This window comes from Oncorhynchus tshawytscha, linkage group LG02 (genome assembly GCF_018296145.1).
Source record: "Oncorhynchus tshawytscha isolate Ot180627B linkage group LG02, Otsh_v2.0, whole genome shotgun sequence".
NCBI lineage: Eukaryota > Metazoa > Chordata > Actinopteri > Salmoniformes > Salmonidae > Oncorhynchus > Oncorhynchus tshawytscha.
The window spans coordinates 40,761,425-40,774,145 of NC_056430.1; the positions used below are offsets into that span (position 1 = coordinate 40,761,425).

Sequence of the window (12,721 nt, forward strand, 5' to 3'; positions counted from 1 at the left end):
AGATGTGGAGGAGGCCGTAGGAGGGCAACAACCCAGCAGCAGGACCACTACCTCCGCCTTTGTGCAATGAGGAGCACTGCCAGAGCCTGCAAAATGACCTCCAGCAGGCCACAAATGTGCATGTGTCTGCTCAAACGGTCAGAAACAGACTCCATGAGGGTGGTATGAGGGCCCAACGTCCACAGGTGGGGGTTGTGCTTACAGCCCAACACCGTGCAGAACGTTTGGCATTTGCCAGAGAACATCAAGATTGGCAAATTCGCCACTGGCGCCCTGTGCTCTTCACAGATGAAAGCAGGTTCACACTGAGCACGTGACAGAGTCTGGAGACGCCGTGGAGAACGTTCTGCTGCCTGCAACATCCTCCAGCATGACCGGTTTGGCGGTGCGTCCGTCATGGTGTTGGGTGGCATTTCTTTGGGGGGCCGCACAGCCCTCCATGTGCTCGCCAGAGGTAGCCTGACTGCCATTAGGTACCGAGATGAGATCCTCAGACCCCTTGTGAGACCATATGCTGGTGCGGTTGGCCCTGGGTTCCTCCTAATGCAAGACAATGCTAGACCTCATGTGGCTGGAGTGTGTCAGCAGTTCCTGCAAGAGGAAGGCATTGATGCTATGGACTGGCCCGCCCGTTCCCCAGACCTGAATCCAATTGAGCACATCTGGGACATCATGTCTCGCTCCATCCACCAACGCCATGTTGCACCACAGACTGTCCAGGAGTTGGCGGATGCTTTAGTCCAGGTCTGGGAGGAGATCCCTCAGGAGACCATCCTCCACCTCATCAGGAGCATGCCCAGGTGTTGTAGGGAGGTCATACAGGCACGTGGAGGCCACACACAATACTGAGCCTCATTTTGACTTGTTTTAAGGACATTACATCAAAGTTGGATCAGCCTATAGTGTGGTTTTCCACTTTAATTTTGAGTGTGACTCCAAATCCAGACCTCCATGGGTTGATAAATTTGATTTCCATTGACAATTTTTGTGTGATTTTGTTGTCAGCACATTCAACTATGTCAAGAAAAAAGTATTTAACAAGAATATTTCATTCATTCAGATCTAGGATGTGTTATTTTAGTGTTCCCTTTATTTTTTTGAGCAGTGTATACATATATATATATATATATATATATATATATATACACACACACACACACAAATAAGAATATATTTTATTTGACTATGTGAAAATATGTTTTGCTAGGGCAAATAGATCAAGGTGATTTTATTGTTAGCAATGAATAAAGGACCATATTCTTACTTTCCAGGTTTTTATTGAGCTGGAACACATGTTGATTAAATGAACAACGTCATTGAACTGAAAGACCACAGGAATTATTTGAGGCTGGTATGAAACTGGATCATATACTGGGCTGAACATGAACAAATTAAATGACCAAGTAATGGACACCTCTGTTGGATGTACCTTTTGGACCTCAGAGAGAACTCATGCAAACCTGGGTAGCTCCAGGACGCTTACTCTCTTTATCGCCTCCCCTCCTCTCTTTCTCTCTCCCTAAACCTGCCTGAATGACAGCTACCTTACAGGACCACAAGGGAAGTATTATAAAAGAAGAAGAAAAAAAACAAAACACGGAACAGAGATGGAGGAAGTATGGATGCCAAGAGTTCCAAGAACTAAACAAACTTTTAAAAAATACTTTATGGGGGGAATGCCATAGGAGATATCTATGTAAAGTTGTTGGGTATGGGGAAATAACTTTTTAAAGAACACTTTTACAGGACTAGGAGGAGAGAACTTTGTAGGGAATGCGATATTTCATGACCCAAACTCACTTTGATTCGGGATGGCCATCTTTAGCTTGGAGTGCCTGTCGGTTTCCAGGGGATACCGTTGCCAAGGAGAGCCATAGCAACGGTCTCCAGGGAGTCTTACCTGTCATTCCTTAGTTGTTTTAGGGACCAAAAGACCAAACATTTTTATTGCTGAGGACTTGTAGCTCTATTAATATACTCGGACCACTGCATCTCTTTTAATCTTTGTTAATCGATTAAAGAGTTGCATTTAAAAGATGTGTACATTTAGAATATATATACAATATATGTATATATACATATATATTGCTGTTATGCTTTTTGAATACAGGCAACACTATTTCAGATGACCAATGGGGTCGCTCACTTCGCTAGTTTACAATTAACTATTCAAAATGTTTATTTTTTTCCCCTCTTCTCATTTTCTCTTGGGGGATGGGATGGAGTGTGCATGGGAAGGGTTGTTCCATACTGCAGCCTTACCTTTTCTAACTTGACATCCTAACCTCATAGTTAAAAGAACATCAAAAATGTTTGAAATACATGAACTTGTTTATATTTGCAGTACATATATATGTATATGTATAACACGCATTCAAGCTAATGTATTCATATATATACATATATACAGTATATATGGATAAATAGATATTAATCAAACCAATATATGTATTTACAGTATATGCACATATTTTATGTGTGTCTGTATATAGAACAGCTATCGACTATGATGAGCTGTCATTTTTTTGTAGATTTTAGCTGGAGTTTGAAAAACTGCTCTGCTTGGGAAGAGGCGCAAATCTGGCAGCTCCCAGAACTGCAGGCATTCCTCTCTCTAATAAACTATATATGCTGATACACACATATTCCTGAATATATGTGTGAAGATTCACATACACTGTATGTACGTGTACATACCATTTTAAAAAATGCAAAAAAAAGCCACTTCTCAGTAGCAGGCTTAAAGAGAATCAGGCTAAATTAATTTTAGAGGTAGGACAAAGATCTTTGACTTGATTCCAAACATAACTTTTCAGCTTCAAAGTACACTCTACACAAACTTAACACGTAAAAACAACATTCTCTTTGACATTTGAACCAAAATGGATGAATACCGTGACCTTTTCTCTCTCTTAATTGCATTCAGTAAGTAAGTGCATGTAGCGTATGGGCTGTCAACACAAGGTGTGCCTTGTCACCTGCAGAATCTGCCATCAAGCACTGTGCTTTCAAAACATTACTGCAAGCAGCCAACGCGCTACGATGATGTCAAAACTGCAGTCGCATTCCATCATGTCGTTTCACATCTCCATAGAGCTTTAGCAGTAAAGCATGTCAAAGCTAACAAATCTTTCAGATGATTCACCGTGGTCCTCTCACACATGGAAATTAGCATCAAGTACTCTGACAGTCACAGACTCATTGTGATGTGTATTTGTCATTACATTTTAAATCAAAGTGGGTATTATATATTCTGCTAGTACAGGTACCGAAATAAAGGGAGCACTTGGAAATGCTGTGCAAGTATAAGAACCCTTGAGGCTTGGTTCCACTGGCTTTGGTCTGACATTGCGTATTGTATGGTTATAACTTATAGGTGAAATTTCATGTTAACACATTGCAGACCTAGGAAGTGGTTTGACTACTAAACACAAAGGAACCAGGAAGTGTTTTGTAATGTGTACAGCCAGCGCCAATTCAGCTATTGTTGTATGGAGCTCTCTCTAACTGTTCCTCACCAGACCATTCCCCTAGTGCCTGCGTCCAACCTTTACTAACAGACAGGGATGTAATGTTAAATAAAAGGTGGTAAACACTGAACGCCGGTCGAGACCGCCAGGCTGTTCCCAACGGCAATGCTAACAGTGCTAATTTAGCGAACTAGGTGCATAACTGCTATGCTATAGAAATAGAATGACTAGAACATACATCCCCATTCAAGTCAATGTTGGCATAATGGGTGGACTGGCGGCTATGGCGATAAGTGCAAAGCCAGGTTGAAGATGACAAACGTTAACCTCTATGGGATTCTAAAAAACCATAACTCTTTGCAACAATGGGACCAGCTATACCAGTTAGAAATGGCACTGGTAGTTAGCAACGGCGCTGGTAGTTAGCAACGGCACTGGTAGTTAGCAACGGCGCTGGTAGTTAGCAACGGCACTGGTCCCAGATGTGACATCGTGGTCTTAACCTGTATATTTTAGACGTAGGAGCAAAGCCGGAAGTAAAATATGTGCTAAAATATGTATGATTTGCTGATTTAACTCAACTGAAATACATTCCATTGCATGAGCCACATCAGTTAACATCATTTGAATTAACATTCTACATTACTATGGAAATGATTGCATCCCAATACCAGCCAGCCATTGTGAATGTACCCATGAGTTTACCAGTCAAATTGCTAGGGTTAGAGGTTCCGAGACCGTTCTATTCAATCTATTTCTATGTGCTATGCATCATATCAAAACTGTGTTTACCTGGATTTAGCCTCAATTGCATCCCTGCTACAAGGTCTGTGTCTCACCCAGTCTACCGCAATGCAAACAGGCCTAAAGATGTCATTAACACTCCTTTACACCCCCTTCTTTCTCTGGGTTTGTCAAGGAAAGTTCTGAAATGACTCTCCCCATTATTTATCAAAGGTCCACCCTATCTTGAGATCGGTTTCTTGTTGCACAAATTTCCCATTGACATCAACCAATTTATGATTTACTTGAAATTCAAGGTTATGCTTAAGTTCGGATTCGGCTTCTAAGTCACGTCAATGTGTCTCCCCAAACCAGTTAAATGTAATGTAAAAATCTAGATTTCTGCCTAAATAGACATATCCAAAAGTAATTATTTATCAAGAGAGGGCCATGAACAATACATAGTAATGCTTATTCTTTTACCCTTTCCGGGTAAAAGTAGTTTTAAATTGCTGAGGTGTTGTCACTCTTGAGGACACAAGCTCAAGTACACAGTACAAATATGATAGAAATATATTTTAAAAAATCATACAGAATATGTGTCCTATTCAATAAAAGTGGGAGAATAGGGCATGCCATACTTTCTAAATATGGTAGCAATCAAATAATAAACAACTTAATATAATAATTCACCTGTCTTATAGCTGATCATACTTCGTGACTACAAAACTGGCACCATTTCAAATAACTGACAACAATTTTCTGCCCAGTGTCCTCTGAACGACTCAGAGACTCCATTGAAATGCCTGTTAAATCGTTACAACTTCAGCTTTAAGCACAAAGACGCACAACGTGCTGTGACCCAAGACAAAGTGGTCTTGTTTCAATTCTACAAAATAATTTTGTATTTGTTCATGTTGAGAGCTCTTAAATCCGAGAATACCACAGCGAGATGATTATGCTTTTGCTGTAAATCGCGAGGCTCCCCTGTTTCATATACCATATTGTAAGTGGAGCTGAGAGTTTCACAGCCAGAGGAAATCGACCCTTTGTTTGGATAGGCCAGAAAATGTGACGTGTCACTCCCTATGCAAATCAGGTGTCAGATTTTACATACTGCATCTCAGATGAGAGCAGAGAGCAGTATGTGAAGCGGGACAACCAGAGCTTTCACGGAGTGCACAGCATTTGATGTTGCGCCATCCACAAGGCTCTCTGTATACAAAAATGGCGGTTGGAACTGGTTCAGAACTGCTCAAAGTCCCCTTAACTTCTCCCAATGCCACCTTTCACTCAGCTCACGCTCTCAGTCACACTTTCCCAATGAAATTCATCCCTCGCTCTCCATTTTGTTCCGTGTTTAGGTTTATTTCCCTGCTTGCACCCCTCTCTCTGCCTACTTTAACCTGCATTCCAAGGCCTGAGAGTACTGGATTGGTGTCAGCAATATGGTGGAAACTCCCTTAGCCTTTCAAATAGGCTATAGAGCTATTAGTGAATGTCTTACACCTTTCCCAATGCTTTCCAATTGAGTGAATGAAGGCAGAGGGAGAGGAATGACTGGAATTGAGCATCTATTTCACATGCTATAACTTTCAGCTGCAACTGTTTACATATAAATTGAGAAAAAAAACATAGTAGTTCAAAAACAATGAGAAACAGAGCAGAAGTTTGAATATAAATATATATAAATATATACATAAACCAATGAATATACTGTAAATGTTTTTGTTGCTCTGTTTTCCTCTGTACATAGGTTTGCATATTTTATAGGACTTTTACTTCTATCTACAAGGACTGAATAAAACAAAACTTTAATTACTTCAAAAAGATGAACGAAAACATATAATAATCAATGAAACCAGGTTTTAAAAAATAAAAAAATAAAAAAAGAGTCCATAGGAATATGGTACAACTGTATGACCTGACCTAGGCATTTAACCAGAAAACAGTCAGGGAGAGCATTGAACTCAATTAGAGCATAGACATGCATTGGCCTTTTTATACAAGTGTTTTGGGTTTCTTTCATTTATTTATTTATGTATTTATTTATTTATTTCTTCTGTTTACAAATGATATGCATGATTTCATGGCATTATTTTTCTATGAGTTGGTATGTGACCAAATAGTTTTTTATATTCATGTATAGGCCTACATTGTGGTACATTGTTGACCACTTATTGTCTACAGGATCACAACTTGCAACAGTTCTTTGAGAAATGGAGATTATGCTCATATTCGCCAAGTTTGTTTTGTTACGTTTTCTCAGAGGTTTATCTGTTGTTCTTTTTTCCATTTGTGATTGTTTTATTCAATATCAGAGCTCTACTGTTCTTTTAAAGCGTTATGCTGCTGTTTTCTGAACTGTTTTACATTTCACTTCCCCGCTCTTAATATTTAAATGCACCTCAACTGTTCAATCTATCTAGATGATTAAAGCTACAAAGTGCATTCAAATTGCAGTATTTTTTGTGAACTTCTACATACAAGTTCCAAATTCAGCTAAATGTGGTAGCGTATAGGTTGCAATGACATGGTAATTTCATGTTTCAAAATTAAAATACAAATGAAACCTTTCCAGAATAAAATAAAAACCTTGTTAGCTGTGATTGTGTTCAACAATTTGAATGCACCTTCGCTGTTTTGTCATTCTGTTTCATAACTGCTCTGTTGTTGACCATCTAAGCTCTTGGAAACATGGGATAAACATTAGGTTAATATTTACCACTTCTCCTTAGGACAAGGTTGCTAAAATATGTCTATCCATGAGAGGAATTCCCTCTCTTGCTAAACATGGCTGCTAATGTAGGACTTGAAACCATAATTAGCTGATTAGTGATAATTACTTAGAAATCCCACATACAATGTGTCCCTTATTCTGAAGTGTTAAGAGTTCTGTATTAATCAGAGAAATGTTGTTTATTTTGTCTCAATTATCATATCTGTTTTTGTAACATCCTATAGAGCTCTGATGTTGTACAAGTGTTCAGTTCTATCAAGGGTAAAATACCTATCAAAAACTGCACTATTTCATCAAATATTCAGTTACTCAATTTCCGATCATGTGGTCTACCTTCAATGCTGTTATCATGGGGTTATTCCTACATTCTACTTCTTCAATGGATTCAAAAGTATTCTGAAGACTTCAGCACACGAAGGGGATGGGGAATTGAATGTTGCGTGTAGCGTTTTACCTTGTCTGATGAGGTAGGCTTCTCATTGGTTAGTGCGCTTTAGGCTCCCGCCCTCATCTCTCCAGACTGCACCATTCTCTGATCCCTGGACTATTTTGTAATTTTAATGAATGATGCGTCTCAGCTTAGCCCAATAATAAAGCACAGTCTAGAATACACCGTGTTGTGACTCAAACTTACTGCATATTCTAACAGCGCCTCGACCAGGGTCGTATTCATTAGGCAGCAAACGTTATAAAATGTATTGCATTTCATATTAAAAATAATGAATATGACCCAGTTCTTGTAATCCTTCAGTTCTGAGATAATGTGACCAAGGTGGTCACGAACTAAGAAGATTCACAAGAATTGTACCATTTACGTTGAAGTGATAAGAAATCCACATGAGAAGAATTAAAGTGCATTTAGCTACATTGTCGTTGACCATGTCACAAAATGTGGAGACCACTACACAAAATTCTTTACATTTATTTACATTTAATATTTAAAAAATTGCATTATAAAAATACAATCGTACAATTACCTAAATCATGATGGTCTTATAAGGACTTTTCAAACCAAAACAAACAGAAGGCACTGACCTCAATTTAGGAGCCAATGGTAAATATCAAGTAAATTATTAAGAATTGTAATTTTGTCCCCCTCAGGGTAACTTCCTCCGGACCCCTGAATCAGCAGATGAAGAAAATCTCTTCAAGTATCTGGCTCTCCTCCAGGTCCTGTTGGGGGGTCCGGTAAGGGCCAGGGTGGGAGAGGAGAGCTTGGCGGGCTGGTTTGGGGACACTGGGGGGGGGCTGGCATCGGGTAGGGTTGCCTCGATAGGCGGAGGGGCTGTTTCGCTCGGGCAGAGAGATGGGACTGAAGACCTCCAACAACTCAATCAATGAGGAGTCCAGCCTAGAGCAAAAACACAGATGAAGAGGAGTCAATGAATGAAAACCCATTTGATTACTGCACGATACGTCTACTTGCTAACATAAATCGCAATATTACCTATGTAATATTGTCCTTTCTTGAATCTCTCCAGCACTTGTGCCATCCTATTGCTTAACAGGAACTAGACAAGGCACAAGGCCAAAGCATGACTGTGGCACAAAGCTTGTAGTGCAAATGTGTAGCGCACCTCGTATTTGTTCAACAGAAGATATGAAAGGATATCCATGTACGGATGAATTGTTAACTCAATGTTTTTGTTCTGTAGTGTCCATTGAAGCGTAACACAACCAGTGTAAAATGTATAAAGCCCTGGGGTGGACAAGCAGAAGGGCATGAGATGTTACAGGTGCAACAGAAAGAGATCGAGAGCGCACAGGGGCCTTCTCTTCCAGAATAAGAATGAGGGAAGAAATAAATAAACCAAAGCGAGAGATTAAGCTAATAGAGATTCAATCCTTCAGTCTGGCTGCTTGATAAATTATTCAGTGTGTACACACAGTTGGACGAGTGCATTCCAGATACAAAACATCAATTCTTAAAGCACGCTCCATCGATGTTGCTAACATAATTCGCTGCTCGTTTTAAAGCAACAAAGTTCAAACACAGAAAATGCATCACTATAAATATTTTGTTACACAGAAAAAGACTCAGATGGGTATCAGCAGCCAGCATCGCTGACCACCCACGCACATGCCAACGAGCGCCGTAAACCAACCATTGGCTCTCAGAACCTTGTAAGCGCGCAGATGCAAACCGATGCCGTTTAAGAAATAACAATCATTGTAGTTTTCCATCCATTTCTTAAAATCTATGGACTTTGAATTAATCTGTACAAAAGTGTGTGTGTAGGAAAACAAAAAGGGGACACCTATAGGGGATAACACCTGCTGGGGGGAAAAACAAGATTGAAGCTTAAGTAAATCCGTCTTCTTCATTTGGTCTCCTTTTGACTGTCAATAGCAGTTAGTGGGGAGAAGAGTGACAGTGTGTGAGAGAATGTGTGAGAGTGAGTGAGAGAAATACAGAGTGCAGGGAGGGAGTGTCAGGGTGAAACTTTGGCAGGGCTCCCTCTTGAAATGTGAGAATTTGCATTTTCATTTGTGGATTTATTTAACGGACAGGCCTCTCAAACAGCCATCCATCAACGGACGACATTTCCGTAATGAATAATGCATCACTTACCGGCGGTCACAATCTATAACAAGGTACAGGGGGTGATGGGGTGGGGGTACAGTTTGAGAAAGGGGGAATTCAAAGGTTGTGAGGGGGAAGTGAGAGAGGGAGAAGGGTAGAGAACAGGCCGGGTGGGGAGAATGCTAATGGTTTGGAGGGGGCATGTATACCAAAGGCCTTCGTTGTTTTACGCAAGGTTCAGTTGCAAATGGCCTGTAGGTATTAATATCACTCAAGGGGGCTCTTTATGAATCTGCTTGACTACATATTCACACAGATAAGTCACACAGAAATAAATTAATACATTTCACATTAGAAAAACATGCTACTCAAAGTTGCTACCCTTCATATCAGACTCGTCACTACATTCTACAGACATATCAAGCCTATACATTCCTGGGTTCTACTCTCCAAGATCTGCAGTTAGTCTATCCACTCTTTGCTCCCTCCCCTTTTCTCACAACTTCCTCAGGTTGTTCCGCTCTTCTCTCATTAAAGATGTCCGTCTCGCCCTAGCGCCCACTTTCATTTGCAGTCCAAACAGCATTATAAAAATCCTATAAAATGGCAGGCGTGTACATCGCACATGTCAATTCCCAGCCAATCAATAGCAGGCAGGCAAGGTGAGGAGGGGGAGGGAAAGAGGGAGGCAGAGGATGCAATGGAACTCTCATTACTAACTAGCGCAGGAGGCCAGGGATTAACTTCTCGTTTCATGTTTAACCCGGCCCTATTTTGCAATTTTCAACTAAGATTAAATTGGTTAAATGTTAATAGTTGTTGGGGTTTGCTGCTGAATGAAAAGAGGTGGTTTACCATTAGGGTAAGGACCACAGTACAGTGTGTGTCAGATTTTGCTATACCGTGGCACTCATCCAATGTTAGTGTGGAATTCCTGAGTTGCCGTGGTTGGTGGCAGGCATACATTAAGGGGGGATGCATGGGTATGGTAGGGCTTACCCCTCACTCTCATAACATCTGCAAAAAGTCTACAAAGGGCCAGGACGACCCTCGCCAACCTCCCCGCAAAACAAAAACCCTTAAAATGACATGCTTCTTTGATTCCCTCCACACACACAAAATCAGATTGGGTGTCTGAATAATGCAGGAAGCTGATCTCGGACAGCAGACTACGATAAAATATTTCTGTCCATACATAAGCTAGCATTCGCCGGTGCTTGTTAGCCTAAGCAGCCCTGCGTCGCTGGGGTTTGGCATTGTCTGGATTAAAGGGCAGGTGAGAGCAGAGCAGGCAAGAGGGGCTGATTACGGTCTGTCTGTTGGAAGGGAAAAGAGAGGAGAGGGTGTTTTTACTCCACATTTCCTCATTAAAGAAGAAGTTCTGATCAGGGTTTTGAGGTAACTCTTGGCTACTAAGCTTGTTCAAACGACCTTCTGCTTCTGAACAAAGGGGACTCCTAAATCCAGTGAATATTGACTACAAAATCAACTCTTGGCTACTATGCTGGTTGGAGAGTGGTTTAGGAGGCCAAAACTGAATGCTGTTCCCATTTAGTTTGTTTCAATAAATTATCCAAGAAAGACATCTGTGGGTTTTTGAGCAGAGTCTAAAAAGTGTAAGACAATCGTGGGTGTCTTTTGGAGACAGTGACTGGCTGAGGTCAGTTGACAGTTCAAACTTTTTATAAAAAAATCTAAAGTTGACAGTATAACGTTACATCGTCTGACTGAAACGTTAACATGCTAGAAGCTCATAATAATAAGACAAATTGAACGGTGAAGACAACACGATCACAATGATCACGTTTGTCGCTGTTAAGAGCAAACCTCTCAGAAGGGCCCTAATGAAATGCTTTCAAAGTTCAGTCATTATAGGTGGTGGGCCGACGCCGAAAACAGTCAAGTTGATCGATCTACGTCGAGGAGCTGATTTTCTCTATACGGCAATGAAAAATTCTTCAGATTATTGTAAAATCTGGTGGCAGCTTAAATTCTTGCAAATCTTTTCTGAAAAATGTGTTTCTCAACGCTGTATGCTTCTATCTATGATGTAAACACAGCCTCAGATCCGCTGTCAGTTTATTAAGAGGAATTAACGCTAGCTCTGAAAGACTGAAGATAAATATCTGTGAGTGCACTTAAAATGTAGAATGCAATACGAATAGTCTTTATCATATGAAGAGGTAAATCGCCTGACCATTTAGCCAATGTATTGAAAGCTAGCCAACGTCACAGTTGACTAGCATAACCAGCTAATAATGTAAACATTAATGTGCCTGCTCAAGAAGCTAGTGTTTCATTCGCACTCTCTCAAATTTAATTTTGAATCATGTTTTGGCATGGATCTCTCATTTCAAGTAACTAGCAGCAGGTTTAAAGAAACATTCAATCATATAATTTGCAGAAACCCAAATAAAAGCATGTAGAGTGTCATGTGTGTCAGATGTGTATGACAGCTGCATATACATATTAGCCAACACATATGGCAAACCTTGCAATACAATCTTCTCTAAAAACAGTTGTACAGTGAGTGCGCTCTGCAATAAGATAACCAGAGTTTGCCATATGGAGCTGCCCAATACCATGGTGTACAGAAAGTCAGTAGCCTGGCGCGAGCCTCGGCTTGTGTGAGCCGGAACAGTTCATAAGCAGGAGCCAAACTCCTGATTCTGTAGCGTGAGACAGCTTGATGTACAAGTACACCCCCGAGACAGGACAGACCGGAGGGCCTTACCCCCAATCTAGCTCCTCAATGTTAAGTGCCAAGCGGAGACGCTCCAGGTCTCATTTTTACAGTCTTTGGTATGACTTGGCCAGGGATGGAACTCACAACCTTCCAATCTCGGGGGCGGACACTAACCACAGGGCCACTGAGTTGGTTAATATGCATCATGTTGGATGTGTTGGAATATAAAGTATGGAGAATGATAAAGAGCCTGTAAGATTATAGAAAAAGCAGTTGGGAAATAAATGTTTGAGTTTTAAACACTAAAAGTTCAGTGAATGCGAGTATATTTTGGTTGTTTAGATTATTAACTTTCCTACTAACTTTCTAAAAGTTGACAGTGGCAAAATCTTGCCAATCCATTCATTATTCTACTAACTATGACCAAGTGAGACATATTTTCCATAATGCATGTTTCCTGCAAATACATTTAAACAAGATCACCACAAATAGTGTTTAACAATTTGAGAACGGCAACAAATAGCAAAGGTTTCTCAGGCAGTCTAAATTTTCTACAAGTGTCTCAGGCCGTATTGGAA

At 40.5% G+C, this 12,721-nt stretch overlaps 2 protein-coding genes across 6 annotated transcripts in view; one reads left to right on the forward strand and one right to left on the reverse strand.

The window, feature by feature from the left end:
- Positions 1-7,543, forward strand: part of celf4 (CUGBP, Elav-like family member 4) — a 110,388-nt gene extending 102,845 nt beyond the window's left edge. For both annotated transcript variants that reach the window (XM_042298755.1, XM_042298760.1), the window contains exon 14: positions 1,272-7,543. The gene's annotated coding sequence lies outside the window, so the exon portion shown is untranslated. The remainder of the gene's footprint in view (positions 1-1,271) is intronic.
- Positions 7,544-7,835: 292 nt separating this feature from the next.
- kiaa1328 (KIAA1328 ortholog) overlaps positions 7,836-12,721 on the reverse strand; it is a 44,850-nt gene continuing 39,964 nt past the window's right edge. For all 4 annotated transcript variants that reach the window (XM_024374524.2, XM_024374518.2, XM_024374536.2 and 1 more), the window contains one exon: positions 7,836-8,284. In XM_024374524.2, the coding sequence (XP_024230292.1) occupies positions 8,059-8,284 (226 nt within the window). In that variant the 3' untranslated portion in view covers positions 7,836-8,058. The remainder of the gene's footprint in view (positions 8,285-12,721) is intronic.